Source organism: Sinohyriopsis cumingii, chromosome 17 (genome assembly GCF_028554795.1).
Source record: "Sinohyriopsis cumingii isolate HCF-2022 chromosome 17, ASM2855479v2, whole genome shotgun sequence".
NCBI lineage: Eukaryota > Metazoa > Mollusca > Bivalvia > Unionida > Unionidae > Sinohyriopsis > Sinohyriopsis cumingii.
Genome location: NC_142977.1, coordinates 103427651 through 103444238, shown reverse-complemented (window position 1 = coordinate 103444238; position 16588 = coordinate 103427651). Strand labels below are relative to the sequence as shown.

At 33.5% G+C, this 16588-nt stretch overlaps 1 protein-coding gene across 1 annotated transcript; it reads right to left on the bottom strand.

Annotated features, from left to right (window-relative positions):
- Positions 1-1636: 1636 nt before the first annotated feature.
- LOC149779587 (CCR4-NOT transcription complex subunit 1-like) lies at positions 1637-16340 on the bottom strand. Its single transcript, XM_089938653.1, has 11 exons — positions 16124-16340; positions 15673-15909; positions 14810-14973; positions 11936-12053; positions 11270-11371; positions 10720-10977; positions 9743-9823; positions 8941-9115; positions 6948-7080; positions 6134-6268; positions 1637-3608 (listed from the first exon to the last, which is right to left on the bottom strand). The coding sequence occupies exons 1-11, from the start codon at positions 16277-16279 to the stop codon at positions 3557-3559; spliced, it is 1611 nt and encodes a 536-aa protein (XP_089794779.1). The 5' UTR covers positions 16280-16340; the 3' UTR covers positions 1637-3556.
- Positions 16341-16588: the final 248 nt, after the last annotated feature.

Here is a 16588-nt window from a genome sequence, read left to right as displayed (position 1 = left end):
TCAAGAGGAAATGGGTGCAAATTATACCATTGGATCAGTTATCATAGTGTCCCTGGGTAAAGAAATTACCTGTTACTAAATACAATTCACATGTCATAAAATACCAGACAAATCCAAGATGAGAGTACCTGCAAGCATGTGGAAAATATAATGTTAAAAACAATCTTTGATGACAACATTGGTAAGATTCTTGCTCAAGTTCTGTACATGCAAATTTGATTATAAAATTACCATTGGTCAGCTATCATTTGCAATTGATTAAATTTACTGCATGCAATGCATTAATATTTTCCATTACTGTAAGACTATATCAGTCAACATGAGCTGCACTCACTTTCTCAAAATACAACTTCAAGGAATTGGTATAGTTATACCCCAAAATTACCTGCAAACCCATACCACACAAATTAATTTGGCAGAAAAGATAAGGAACTCTCAAAAAAGATTGCTGGTACAACCAATCCAGAACAACTAAACCACCATTCATGTCATACAATATTCTGTTACAAATGTTTCAGCTTACATCATTCATTCATTAGAATGGTTGAAAAAACTTTCATGGTCTTACATCATCCATTAATCAGAAGAAGCAAAACTTTCATTGTAAAGAAATAACCTTGAAATAAACTACAAAGACATGGATACCAGTAACCTCATTTTATTAAAAAGCATGTACTATATACTGATACCAGTAACCTCATTTTATTACAAAACATGTACTGTATACTGATACCAGTAACCTCATATTATTGCAAAACATGTACTATATAGTGATACCAGTAACCTCATTTTATTACAAAACATGTACAAATGGTGGATACCAGTAACCTCATTTTATTACAAAACATGTACTGTATACTGATACCAGTAACCTCATTTTATTACAAAACATGTACTGTATACTGATACCAGTAACCTCATTTTATTACAAAACATGTACTGTATACTGATACCAGTAACCTCATTTTATTACAAAACATGTACTGTATACTGATACCAGTAACCTCATTTTATTACAAAACATGTACAAATGGTGGATACCAGTAACCTCATTTTATTACAAAACATGTACAAATGGTGGATACCAGTAACCTCATTTTATTACAAAGCATGTACTGTATACTGATACCAGTAACCTCATTTTATTACAAAGCATGTACTATATGCTGATACCAGTAACCTCATTTTCTTACAAAACATGTACTGTATACTGATACCAGTAACTTCATTTTATTACAAAACATGTACTGTATACTGATACCAGTAACCTCATTTTATTACAAAACATGTACTATATACTGATACCAGTTATGTATGGGATGTCAAATCAACCTTTGTTTTGCACCAAGATAAAGCATCCAGAATCTATGTCACATCAAACAGTTTTACACCATCATAATCGTTGTAAAACATTCTAAAATATTTTGTTATCATATCCCTATTGCAATTCTCATCCTTGTACCTCAAAACACTTCTTTTTATCATAATAAATGAACTCCTGGTATAAGAAATGACATAATTAAAATAAATAAGATATATGTCTTGTAATTCTAGTCTTCTCCTCATTATAGTTTTCAAAAGACATTCATTATGGTTCTGTTTAGCAACAGTATCATATCAAACTTGAAATACTAAATTTAAACTGAATTATTTGTCTAATAATAAAATTTTATTTGTTTTTAAAAGAAAAGGGACACAGTATTTACAATACATTTTTAATTTACTTTGCCAAAACTGCATCTACCCTACAGTGCCTCTAGCAACAACATAACAGTACTCATCATAAAGGCTCAGGTGAGCTATTACAAAGTTTTTAATTTGGTAAAATCATGGAAACATTGACACCTGCTGGTAAAATATTTCTAACCAATAAAACATGCATATGCAATGCAGCTGATATATTCAAATTGCTACAAAATCTTATTTACACAAATTATAATAAAATGTTAACAAATAAGTTATTCAGTGGCTTTTGAGCAGTTTCAGTTGTAAGTTCAGGCCTTTTTTCCCCCAAGTTTAGAGCAAAGAAGAAAAACATAACAAACCACAATGAAAAATATTTTGATATCATAAATCTATAGTATATATAAACAGTACAAACAACTGTTATATTTATGAGCCATGATGTAAGCATTATGAGAGATAATGTAGGCAGTGAGTTGTACTTTTAAAATGAAAAACAATACCGATCAGGGTCTGACAAATTTAAAAATCAGATGGTGTCTTGGACCAACCATGACAACACCTAGTTGCCTAGCTCAAAATCAGTAGCCTATTGAAAGAACTAAGAAATATGACTATTGCTTTCCCAAACAAAAAAAACCACTGACATGACACAGGATTATGTCTCTGAGCAGACAATTTGTCAATCAAGGATTTGTGTCCATTTTTTTTTATTTCACAGGTTTTTAAACATGAAATTAAACTTGTTTCCATATGGCATACTGTCTTAAGAAAATGTGAAATAACCTGATCTAGACTGATTTACTTGCTGTTATTTATTCATGAAAACAATTTTTCAGTATAAATGAAAATAGCACAACTGATCAAATATGGACATTTTTTTGAAACCTTCAATATATCTGAATTTTTCATATGTCAAATTTATTCTATTGAAGTCTTACAAGCAACTCGTATAATGCCAAATTTAAATTCTTTGGTCATTGCCAAAAACGTTATTGGTAATGAATGTTATTCAATGTAGCACAAAGAAAAATTGGTAACACTAATGTTTACAAGGATAATCTCTTTGACTTCTTCACAATCAAACCACATTCATTTGATACCTACCCTTGTGGCCCCGCTAACAAAAAAACCTCATGTTCCTATGAATGCTAAGATTTCATGACTTTAAAACGTATATCCTCTCATAGAAACATGATCCTGGGATTACATATGGCCTGATACTTAATGACATAATCCCAAATTAAATTATGAAGTACTCTGTAGGAAGATAGACAAAAGGTATAAAATATTAGATTCTGGATTTATCTGACAGCACACCTATTATGTATGGATATTTCATGAACGTTACAAGAATTAACCTAAAACGACGTGCAACACATTTTCAAAGGTGGATATTGACTAAGATCTACCTTCACATTGCTGCAATTCTTGAATGAAATAAAATAACTACATGTATGAACACTGAAATATCCATCAATGTATTTTAGTACAAAATTGGACCCTTCAGAAACTTATAGCATTAAATCAATTATTGTGACATATATGCCTTACAAAAATATATTTGTTGATATTTATTGGTACAAAATATTAGATTCTGGATTTATCTGACAGTGCACCCATGATTTATGGATTTATATTCAAGCCCATACAATTATTTCTAAGTACAATCTTTAATACTATTTATCCTCAAACAATGCCACTAAAATGTCTAGCCAAGTTTATTTTTATCTCAGCCAACTCTGGTTCATGTGTGTTAGGATTGAGCTCTCAATGTATCTCATCCGATTCTGGTTTATGTGTAGTACGATTTAGCTCTTGCTGATTCTTAGGATTTGATTTGGACTGTGCAGACATCGGTTTATGCATGGTATTATGGATTTGATTCTTGCGCATCACGTAACTGGGCCACAGACTCGAACAATCTGCAACAAAAAGTGGGAAATGTCAAACATTATATGTCATACACTTAGTGTATACATATGACAAATGATGTAACTTCAAAGCCAAATGTAAACCAGCCTCAAAAAATAATATGGGTTGCCATTTCCCACTGCCAATGCATTGGCTTCTGAAAATGTTAGGCCAATTCTAACTGTATATAGCTTGTTTGATAAAACTTATTTTTAATAAGAATTTCGTGAATGTGACATGCTTTACTGGGCAACAAGAATCTGTCAGAATCTACAATCAATCTCTCAGAATCTACAATCAGAATCTACAATCAATCTGTCAGAATCTACAATCAATCTGTTAGAATCTACAATCAGTCTGTCAGAATCTACAATCCATCTGTTGTTTTTTAAATCTCCTCTAGTTTTCTTAATTGCCAACTACTGAAACCATCTAAGATGTTCTTGAGAAACTGCAGCATAGTAAATTTGGTAACAAAACTATTTTCTTATGTCTTTGATTTAATACATTCATATGAAGTTCAGTACAAAAATTATTGTCGTGGAATTCAACGGATAGAAGATTTGTGAACTTCAGATACTACCCACATCATATGTATGATCAAGTCCATAATTAGTTTTAAAAAAAAGAAACCTGGCATCAATGAAGATATTCTTAAGAAAATTCATTTAACATTTGCATGTCATCATGCACATAAGCTATCACGAAGTCAAGAGCCAAAACCCTGAACCCAGTGCTATCAACCTGTTTATCAATCATGTTCACTTGTATGTGTACTGGTTTTTATGTCACTTGTATGTGTACTGGTTTTTATGTTCACAACTTCAATGGAGAAAAACAATGCAAGCAGTAAACTATGACTTGACTCATATATCAAAGTAAGTCTAGTTTTCAAACTTGTTCATGATAGTAGACATGCTGATGGTCAGAGCTGCACCATTTCCATTCAGGATGTGTTTTAGTAAATGAAATCATTCATTCAAGAGGTTTAGAGTTAAGTAAGATCTGTCCCATTAGATATGTACTGTATGCACAAATGAAAAACAAACAAAAGAACAACAAAAGGAAGATGGTTCTAAAAGTACTGACCAGACAAAGTCAAATTTGATGCATAACAGTTTTCATGAAGATTTTATGTAGTTATGGAGACAAGTATGATTGATGTATGGGTGGATAGACAAACTTTGTAATACACCAGTACAGGACAGGACATGCATGTCAAGCCATAGGATATGCATGTCAAGCCATGGATATGCATGTCAAGCCCAGGATAAAAGCACTGCTGAAAAACTTTAATCAAAAGCACATTTCATCAAGTTATCTCAATGGATTCAAGATATGTTTTGCAAAAAACCTGTAACAGTTGGCTTGATGGATGAGGTGATTGAAGTATACACCCTCCCAACTTTCATTCACTGGCTTTGGTCTGATTTTTGACAAATGAAGCTAAATATATTCATAAATTCATTACAAGACTTTTGTCAATATGTAGCAAGAAAAGGAATGCAAAAAGCAGTTTCAAGGTTGCAACCAACGAAAAATTCAGGTAGCCACTAATGAAACTAAAAGCCTTCTAGGTACTGAGTATTTCATATGCAAACAGAAATACAATCAGAGCTGAAGAACTAATATGCAACTGTAGTGTACATTACACCATGGCTTATCAAAGACAAAGATTACTTCATGGAGTATCATGTAACTGTTGTGTAAAAGAGATTACTTAATGGAGCACTGCTAAAAAAAATCTGATAGCCCAATGCCCGGGGCCCCTCTGATTTTAGTTCGGGCCCATCCTGTATTCAAAGTGAGGTGCCTATCGGGCTTGTTGAAAATAAAACATTTTGCCTGAGGAAACTTTGATCACTCTGATGAAATGAGTAAATGTACTTTCAAGATGTTGACATACATGCCATAACACAGCGCAATCTTACCACTCTCCTACATGAAATTGAGAACTAATTTTAATCAAATGGAAGCTTTGCTAAAAATATGATTTTGTACTCCCAAACCCCCTGACATGGTTGCGTTTCAAAGAAACACAATTTTTAGTAATCTTAAAAGAATAAACAACAAAAGAACGTTCAGTCAATGTCCGTTACATGTAGCATGTATAGACTGTAATCTGTAATGACTGGAACTGATATAAAACTATCACTTCTGCAGTTTAAATAGTGGCAATTAAAGGAAGAGTGGTGAGTTATAAAATCAAAGTTTCACATTAACTGGCTGACAATAGCTAGTGAGATGTGTTGAAGGTTGCAGTGGGTGAACCCATTGTGCTAATTTGCATAGGTATACTCAGAAGTGGAACAACCCACTGGGTCAGTCAACGAGATGATAGATGTGTGCACGTATTATTGCCTTGAATGAGAATGTTTAGCCACTATGTATAATATTTTTGAGGAGTTTGTGAACAGCGGCGGCACTTTTTTGAAGTAGGATTTTACTACATAGAATTTTATATATGCAGTAAAATCTGACTTCAAAGAAAGGCTGCCATCACACACATGAAACCTATATATTGTTATGCACTTACTTTTCTATATCTGGAAAACCGTGGATATATTCACGACTCCAATACTCAAAGATTGGGTTCTTTAGGAGCTCAATGACTGTGATAAGCAGGCCCCATGGATAAAGCTGATTATTAGCCAGCCTCTCCAGTATTAATCTGTTAGGAAAGAAATGAGATCTTATTGAACATGCAAAGACAGACAACCTGATTCAAATATAGATTCATGGAAACCACAATTGTACTATACATTTCAGAACTTCATGTTATTCTGTCCAAAAAGTAAAATACCACCTCAACTTTTTTTATTTTACCTGGCACATTTAAATGTTATCAATAACATATGTAATATATATAAATAAGACACCCAAGTGGGCATATCATTCACTTGGTTTACATAACTTCACTGTTTCAAAATTAGAGTTAGAAGCATAAGAATTCATACTACGTAAATTACATTTTTATGACACACTGATATAGATTTTTTCTAAATTTTTAGACATAATATTGTTTCTTGTTCATGGACAAGACCTCCATCAATATGCACTGAAGCATACATTCTGTTTTAAAACAAATCCAGTAAAAAAATGCCAATAACATAAATAACCTCACTTGGATCTTTGAATTTTGGTGATGAAAACTACAGTAAAGTTTCAACAGTCTGAATCTAAGCCTTATAAAAAATCATTTTCTCCATCCTCAATGAATGCTATAAAATGCATGTCTGACAAGTCTTCCTTCTAATATTCCTGTCTAAATTATTTAATCTTTTTAACAACTTCTGATAATAAAGACTACATTCAGATTAAAAAATGTCAGTAGCTGTTGGAGTGCTTACATGGTAATTTGCTCATGTATTTCCTCTTTCTTTGCCTCTTTAAACAAGTATGACAGCAGGCAGCTGAAGTAGTGTGTGTGGCTGTTAGGGTATGTCAGCTGGTTCAATACGGCAGTAAGGAACAAAAAACGACCTGGGGAAAAAGTGCAAATTGTAAGCTGAATTTTAATCCACTACTATGACTGAAAGCAAAGAATGAAGAAAAAGTAATAAGTGGCCGCCACACAGTTTTTACTTAGTTTGCATTTTTAACAAACAGTAGCTGAGAAAAACACAACATATATGTTAAATTTTTCTCTCTATTCAGGCAAGAAAATAATTTTTTTAAAAATCTTAAGTGTCCATAAATTTCTTTCATACATGAAATTATCATCAGGAAAGTCTTCAATTTAAATCATTTTGGTTTAACTGGGAAATGCTCTAAATCAATAATGAGAACAAATCAATGAAACCAGGAAATTCTTAAATTTTAATAATAATAATAATAATAATAATAATAATAATAATAATGCTTTATTTATAGAGGATGACTCATTAGTCAAGGACTATTCTCCCTTGAGGCCCTCTTAACGAGAGTATAACAATGCACATTATATGAAGATAGCAATAATTACTGTTTATTTTAACATGTTTAGTATTAAAATACTAAATTCCATTATCTATTAGAAACACATACATGCTCATGATATTTTTTCTTAAATACTCTATTATTTTCAGCAGATTTTACATGTAGCGGAAGCTTGTTCCACAGAAATGTACCAGAGTACTGGAAGCTCTTTTTAAATTGCTCTGTTCTTGGTTTTGGTGCTAGAAGGTTTCCATGTGATATTGATCTCAACTGGTATTGTGCTGAAAAAGGCCTGAATAAGTACTGAAGATATTCTGGTGCAGTTCCATGTAGACATTTATATAAAAGAACTGTCTTGTGAAAATCTATCCTGTCATATATTGTGAACCATTTGAGTTCTGTAAATAATGCTTTTGAGGGATGATCAACAGATGCATCTAAAATTACACGTGCTGCTCATTTCTGAAGTTTATAAATCCTGTCAAGCTCAGATTTAGCACAGTTTCTCCATACATTCGAACAATAATCCATTGTTGGAGGAATATGTGACTTGTAGTATAGATTTCGAGTTTCCATAGGTAAATATTTCTTGATTCTGCTGAGTAGGGCAATTTTGGATGACAATGTTTTACAAAGCTTATCAATATGATCATTCCATAATAAATTATTATCTATGGTCACACCTACAAGCTTTTCATGTTTGACATTTTCTAATGGATGATTATTTCTTGCAAGAGATAGTTCTGGGTTCCCTGATTTGTGTAGCTTTTGTGACGTCCCATAATCATTTTGGTCTAACCAGGAAATGAATAAATCATTAATAAAGAGGACAAATCTCTGAAACCAGGAAATTCTAATACTGACATACATACTGCCATGAATGATGAGCAAGAAACAAGAGCCTCCTGTGGGCCTGAAATTGCTTATCTGACATCTGCTTGAGCAGTTGGCCAAGAAGTCAAAGTCAGAAGAATGCTTTTTTAGCAATATCTTTCAAAACTGTTACTATCAAAACATGAATTAGGAACTGATATGAAATTGCTTATGGAAAGGTACCAATCACTATAGTGGAATATGCATTGCAGTCTCTTAAATATAGCTGGCTGTGGAAGCCCAAACATTTATTAGTTGACAAGTTGCACCTAAGACGACTGTAGCTTGCAACAATATTCTGAACATGGATAGTGAAGGAGAGTTGTTGAGTCACCAAATATTGTGTGTGAGCAAATTTCCTTCCTGGAATCCTTTGGATATGGATCAAAATTTTCTTTTGACTGTCCATGTTTGCAGGAAGAAAAAAAGAAAGCCAGAAAAAAGTATGTACATTGTCAAATATAAGCAAACAATACACCAATAACTGAGATCCTATCCATAAAGTAGTTACACATTCTTTCTGTGACAAAGCTTTAGCCAAAAATTACATACCCATTACATCTAATCCATGTAAAAGATCATCAAAGAATTCTGTGTGTTTGGGGTTTGCGATGGTGGTCATGCTGGGTGTCAGACCTTTGCTGTTGATGTAGTCGATGGCCTGAGTTCCCACGTAAAGAACAAGTGAACTGATCAGTGGTACATTGTAGTTGTCAGGTTCATTTGACTGAAACAAAAATAGCATTGTCAGTGTTTTGTGAAATGCAAACTGCATTATTTTCGTTTTTACTGCCTTCTCCTAAAGAAACAGTTGTGTTATGTTGTGGTGTAATACAGGTGCCAGAGCCAAAGGTGAGGGTGCTATGCCACCTGCAGGACAACACAACATAAGTTACCAAGGATGAAGACAATAACAGAATTCATACATGGCTGGCAAACATCATTTGAATATACACATTGTGTGTAATGGCTGGACATGGCAGTGGTGCTGACTGTTGCCATGTATATATTATCACCAAGTCATTGGGAAAATCATACAATTAAAAAAAAAAACTGTAGTTTGCTAATCAGAACTTGATTATCATGTAATTTATTATGTATGACATATAACCAGCAAAAAATGTTTACACAAAATGTTGATGAATGTTCATAAAAAAACAACAAAACAAATAAAGGCCTACTTTTCTGTCCTACTTTGCTATCATAAGAAACAACTTTTTGATCCCAAAATTCTAGATTAAGGAAGGCAATTATCTTACAATGGGTGTCTTTTGGAATCCAATGATAAAAAACAGAATTATAAAAACACATTTACTTTGTAATTGTTGGATTCCAAATAATGGAATAAAGTTACATTAATGCTCACCTTAAGGTTCCTCACGAGCATAGAAAGGAAGGTTGCTTGAGATCCTTTTTTCAGATAGGAATCCAAATCCTGTGAACAAGAATATTATGTATTTTTATTCAGTTCATTTATTCCACTGCTTTTCTACCCGACTGTTTTACTCTATCTATTGGAATTGAAATAAGAAAACAATCGCACAACTGTAAAAGGACAGTTTATAGAAGCTGGAAACAAATAAAAATTCTAGTCTGAATATACCTACCCCCTAGAAGCATAAATGAGATAAAAGAGGCACTGAATTTAGTCAGTTTATCCAACAATCCTGCTTACCAGTCATTTCCAGTTGTTGGAAAATCCATTTTCAGTAAAGGGCTGGATGCTACACATTTATTTACATAAAAGGAATATACTACATTGTCAGCTTCTGATATTTACAATGTCAAATCAGCAAAGGAAAAGAATAACAAAAACAAATTTGCCTCTCATGTGGATTTAACAAGCAGTATACGTACATGTGTGTAAAGGGATATAACTCTCAACCTTATGGTAATTACGGAATTATCCAGCAGTTACCAAATAGGATGAACTGTCACTGTTTTCTGGGGAAAAATAGATTTGCAATAAGCAATACAGCACTGTGTTAATATGGAGAATCTCAGTTAAGCCTGAGCGTGCAGACCATGCCAGTGTTAGGGCCACTCTGGTTATAATTTTTTTAATGTTTCTTATTATTAACCAAGTCAAACAGGAGGTTATTTTTTCACAACAGTTGTGATAATCCTCAAGTACACACAGGTCAAAAATGCATATAATGTGAAAAAGTTATTGGTGGACAGAACTTGTTTTTCAAAAAATATATAACATTTATCAAGGAGAAAGTCGAGATCCATTATCCTTTGCAAATGCACATTAGAGTACAATTTTTCTGTATGTTACACAAATCATGAATATCCATAAAAAGAGAAATGTGAATGAAGATACCTTACCTTCTTGAAAGGAGCTGTCTGGATCACATTTGCAAAGCTAGTGCTAATGTGTGGAGGGCATGCTATTTCTGGTAGCATGTCAACATTCAGGTCAGGTATCAATGGATCTGGCACAGGTATGTTACGTGGAGAGGCACTCAATATTAAGTTGCGCATCTCGATGCAGTGTGGCAACATGGCATCACAGAATTCATAATGATACTCGCACAGAAACTCTGGGAAGTCATGAAGCAGGACTTGTAACAGTTTTAGTGTATTCTGTGAAAAGATGATATATTATGGTATATTAATATGGTCTATTGAGATCACATTCAATTAACTTTTTAAATGGTTGAAAAATATAAAGGCAATGAAACTGTCAATTTTTTAACAAATTACCTCACAAAATTAAATCAGAGGTCAATTGGGCATCCAATTAAAAATGCTTTGAAAGGGATTATATAGGATAGCTTATCTCTAAGATCAATACCTCAAATAATATGATATATATATAACTAGACTAATTTTTCTAACAAGGAATTGTGACAGACCCATATTTAGCCATGCTTACCTTGTGCAGCATAAGTACTTGATTTTCAAGAGAGGCATCTGTGAGGAATGGTGACATAAACATGAACAGATCAATCATTAACTGTGCATACATCTCCCAAATCTGAAAATGAAAATCAGGTCATATCCTTAGTATTAAATGAAATTACTACATAATATTGAATCATGATTTTCATAACACTTATAATGGCTGAAAAATATTAAAGTGAAAACATTTAACAGAAACAAAAGAAAAAAGTTTTTAAATGGAATCCCTCACTCACCTTCTGACAAAATTACTGTCTTTGTGATTTGCAAAATTTGTTGAGAACAAAGAACTAATATTTAAAAAGACCCCAAAAATAACTATTTTTTAAAAATCTTTTGACCTTTTCTAATAGTCTTTGTAAGTTGAGGCATCCTCTCATACAATCCAACCATGTAGCCAATCAAATGTTTAATTCTAATTTGGAGCTGGCAGAGATGTGAAGGAATGGATGGGTTGGTAGATGCAAGTCATTGCCACATCCCTGATGATTTGATAGGAAAAGGTTGTAATAAAAGACAACATTTTTTATTTTCGATTTATGGAGGTTGACTGAATCAACAACATTAGTAAGATTTTGAACATAGTCCCCTTATCATGATATCAATGGTCAAATACACTCTAAACAAAAAAGGGTCATACCTTCTGTTCTGAAGTGTAAAAAAGCATTCTGTCTATGAAGACCCTGTGTGACATCAGATTCAGCCAGGCATTAGCATATCCTGGTGCATTAGTAGGCTTCAAAACATCTAACAAGTTGCTGGAAAGAAAAATGATTGAACATGAAGCAAGATCTAAATCCTTCAAATATAGGGTGAAATTTCTAAAAAAAATTAAATGAACCATCTTAGATATGAGTTCACCACAATACAGGCAAAACCCATTTTAAGAAATGGCAGCATGCCTCCCATTTTTTTATTTAAGGTGACCTTGCTTTTAACATCCTAAATACATGCTCTAGGAAAAGCCAATTATTCGTATCCCTAGCAGATTTTTAATCCCAGCACTGTGTTTAATGTTGCCTTAACTTCTGAAATTTTCTAAAACATATTGCAGTTTCATATTTGTTAATAAAATAAAGAAAAGCTATCAAGTTCAGACTAGTTAAAAGATTTTTGAATACTGTCAGCACTGTTTAGATCCAACAGTGAGCCGAATTTTGTTTGAAGCAAAGCCTGCATCAAAAATTAATGTCATAGATACCAATGACTGTAAACTCCTTAGTAAGATCAAGCAAACTTAATGGAGTCAAACAAACATTTCCGGTCTGTCACAAATTACATTGTATATTTGTCAACTGATAATATACCATGTATGTTTATTGTCTTTGAATGACACATGGCATATGAATTTTACATTTGGAGAATTTATGTTCTGCTACACATGCTACACCAATCACTGACTTGTCTGACTGCCAGTATAAAACAAATTGTTAACACGATCCCACTTATATTGTGATGTTATTCCTTGGACCCTGAGCATCATGATATAATGGGTTTTACCAGTATCTTGTATACAAGTACACTACAATATCTTGCATATACTCAAAGTGCATCAATATTTGCTGCCTCAACCATGATCTAAATTATCAAAATTTTTATCCTTACTCAGAAATGTCCAACCATAAGAAATCTTATCCAGAATTCTAGCATGACTTTTTCTTGTCCAGAATGGCCAACACACTTATTTGTCTATAAGCCTACACATATCAGTAACAATCAGCAACAGGTATGGTCCAGTGACAATAAATAAGGTATCCAGAATTCCTGGTATATCATTCCACTAACATTTTTGGCCAGACTGCCCCAACCATAAACATATTTTTCCTTGCAAATATTATCATTGCTACCATTTTTCAACTATATTCAGTTTAACCACCTGTTTGCTGTTCAACAGATTTTTTATAGCTTATACAGAGAAACTAATATATCCTCCAGTCTCTCATATTGGTGCTTAAGTGCTTTTGTACCTGTATCCACGTTTTCTCAAAGTAATTCAGTATGTAAAATTTTCACAAAAAAATCATAATTCAGTATAATCCTGAATAACTGGCCTTTCTGCTAACAACTTAAATAACAGTAATAAGCACAGATCTTGTTCATTGTCAAACTTGCGTGAGATTTTGATCATACATGCATATTTTTAAGACTGAGACAAAATTGGATCATAAATATTGTCTCCTGGGTGGTAACAAGGTCAGCCAAGGTCACAATGACCTCATTGAGATGCATAAATCTCACTCCATGCCCAGCCCTAGGATTTCCGTGGCCCAAGATAGCCAAAGCGAAAAGCGGGGTTTCAAGCAAAAAAATTACATTGCGGCATTGATTTACTGAAAGGACAGGGCCCAAGGTGGTTGCCTCATTCACTTTGCCCTAGGGCTGGGCCTGTCTCATACTGAAATCTGTACAAGATACTGATGATATAAACCTATTTTCCAATTTTGATCAATATTGGATTAAGAACAGGCCTTGAGATTAGTGACACACAATGGGTAAAGGACACATAGCCATACCATAATCCAATGAGTTAAAAATTAATGTTTTCTCACAGAAGTGAACAATTTCCTATTAACTGGACAACTCTGAATATTCTCCCCATACATCCATAAATTTAGTTTTCCTCTAGATATCTGGCTTACAATCTGAAGATGGTCTTGGTTATCATGATGTTGGTAAATACCAATCTTTCAGAGATAGGATCATTTATTTATGACAACAGCAAAGATGAAGGATATTATCAGCATTACAAATAGTGATCTGAAATGACTGTACTGATGTCAATCACTTCAAACAGCCATCTGAAATGACTGTATTGATGTCAATCACTTCAAATAGCCATCTGAAGTGACTGTACTGATGTCAATCACTTCAAACAGCCATCTGAAATGACTGTACTGATGTCAATCACTTCAAACAGCCATCTGAAATGACTGTACTGATGTCAATCACTTCAAATAGCCATCTGAAGTGACTGTACTGATGTCAATCACTTCAAACAGCCATCTGAAATGACTGTACTGATGTCAATCACTTCAAATAGCCATCTGAAATGACTGTACTGATGTCAATCACTTCAAATAGCCATCTGAAATGACTGTACTGATGTCAATCACTTCAAATAGCCATCTGAAATGACTGTACTGATGTCAATCACTTCAAATAGCCATCTGAAATGACTGTACTGATGTCAATCACTTCAAATAGCCATCTGAAATGACTGTACTGATGTCAATCACTTCAAACAGCCATCTAAATGACTGTTTGCAATAATGATAATCTCTTCAAATGGCCATCTGTTATTAAGGTGTTTGCATTTATGTTAACTGATTTGCATTAATTTTGATGGAAAACATGGTTTGACAACTTTTAATTAAAAAATTCAATAACCTTTCTGCAATTAATCAAATGCAGCAATAATTCCAAAGTAGTGGCAGACAGTAACAGAATCTATGCAGTCATATTTGATGAAAAATAAATAGACAATCTGACAAGAATTAAAAACAGAAACACAAACCAGAAGGTAGTAAGCACTTGGTACTTGATGTTTTCAAGGAGAGGCTCTGCAGCATTGAGTTCAATGAAAAGCCTAATGAAAATTCTGTGGTATGGAAGCTGATGGAATGCTGTCTGGATGACCTCATGATCTCGTAGTAACACTCCAGCAACAATACCTAGCACCTGGAAACAAGTTTAAAAATATAAATGCCTAGTTTGTTTTGGGGTGAAGCAAATACTTGATTCTGTATAAGTTATGCCAAAAAAAGTTTCAATACATGCTTCACCTCAGTAGTAACTGTGCCTGAATGACTGATGACAAATAAAGAAGTTTTTTTTTTAACAACTGTAACTAAAAATGTTCCCTCTTGGCAGACTTAAATTGTAAGTCATTTAGAAAGTAATTTGACAATGAGCCAACTTGTCTAAAAGATAACAATTACTGTTTCGATACTGGTTGAAAGATGGTTATTCAAAGAAACTTACCCTTAAAAATTTACCAATGAAGACGCACAAGCAAATATTAAATGGCATCTTTCCTTATGCAAAATTACACCACTCATAACTTTACAGCAGCCTCTGCCCTGCAGAAATAGTCAGATATTTATAAATAAACTTCAAATTATATCAAGATTGGGGAAATTGTAAATTATTTGAATAAGACTATTTTCATCAGTTTCTGCAACATGATTCAGTTGAGCATAACTGCTTATAGCTCAAACCTTTAACTCACCCTGAAAACTTACAATGAGCTGTTGCATTTACCTTGCGAAGGCAGTCTCTTTTCTTAAAAAAATATATATAAATTACCAAAAATTATAAGGAGTGATGCATCATCCCTGGGTAACAAGTATATTTAATTATAATCACTAAAAGCTGTACCTTATTTAGCAGATTAATCTTGGTGGCAGTGTTTGCAACACCTCCCGAGTGCTTGACCAGCAGAGCTAGCAGATGGGCATAAGCATCCCATGTGACATAACATTTAGTCACAATGTTAATGGAGCTTAGGAACTGTTGACACAGTGCACTGTTGCCAAGGTCGACACACATCTCAGTACACAGACGAAAAAAGCGGGTAATCAGGTCATCTGTCTGTAGTATGCAAAGCTGATCTGCCTGCAAATTGCAAAAGTAAAGAGTATTGTTAAAAAGATTTGTTAGAGATCTAAAATGAATCTCAATATAAAGTGATGGTGAAAATTCTAAAGCAGGAAAAATAAGAGATTCAAAATCACTAAATTTCACAAAACATTCATCGTTCACAAAATATATGGATTCCATTTTCAAAACGAATTGCTAATGTTCAAAATATCGACTTAATATAATGTACCTGTCGCATGAATGCTGCAAAAGCCAGGCTACTTTCTCTGTCGGCAGTTAGCCACAGGAGCATGTTTACCCATTCCGATAGCAGGAATTTTGTCTTTCTATGCAGCCCTGGGGGGTCATCTATCCTGAGAGCCTGGGAAATACTGGATTGCATCATGGCAGTGGGGTCTCCATGCACTTCATCCAGCACACCAAATTTCCCATCGGTTTGGTGCAGGTTTTCTATCAGTGTTGTAAGGCTGCAAAGAGAACAAAGATATTTTCTTATTAGTTAGAAATGGGAATGTGATGAAGGCTGATTGAATGATTCTTACAATATCAAATTAGTTAAAAATTAATAACGCAAGCAATACTACATGTTTTGAAAAGGAATATTGTGATTGTACTGTCAAGACTTTTATTCATCAAAAAGAATAAATGAAGCAACATGAAAATATGGACACCAAAACATAATTTTGTCTGCTAT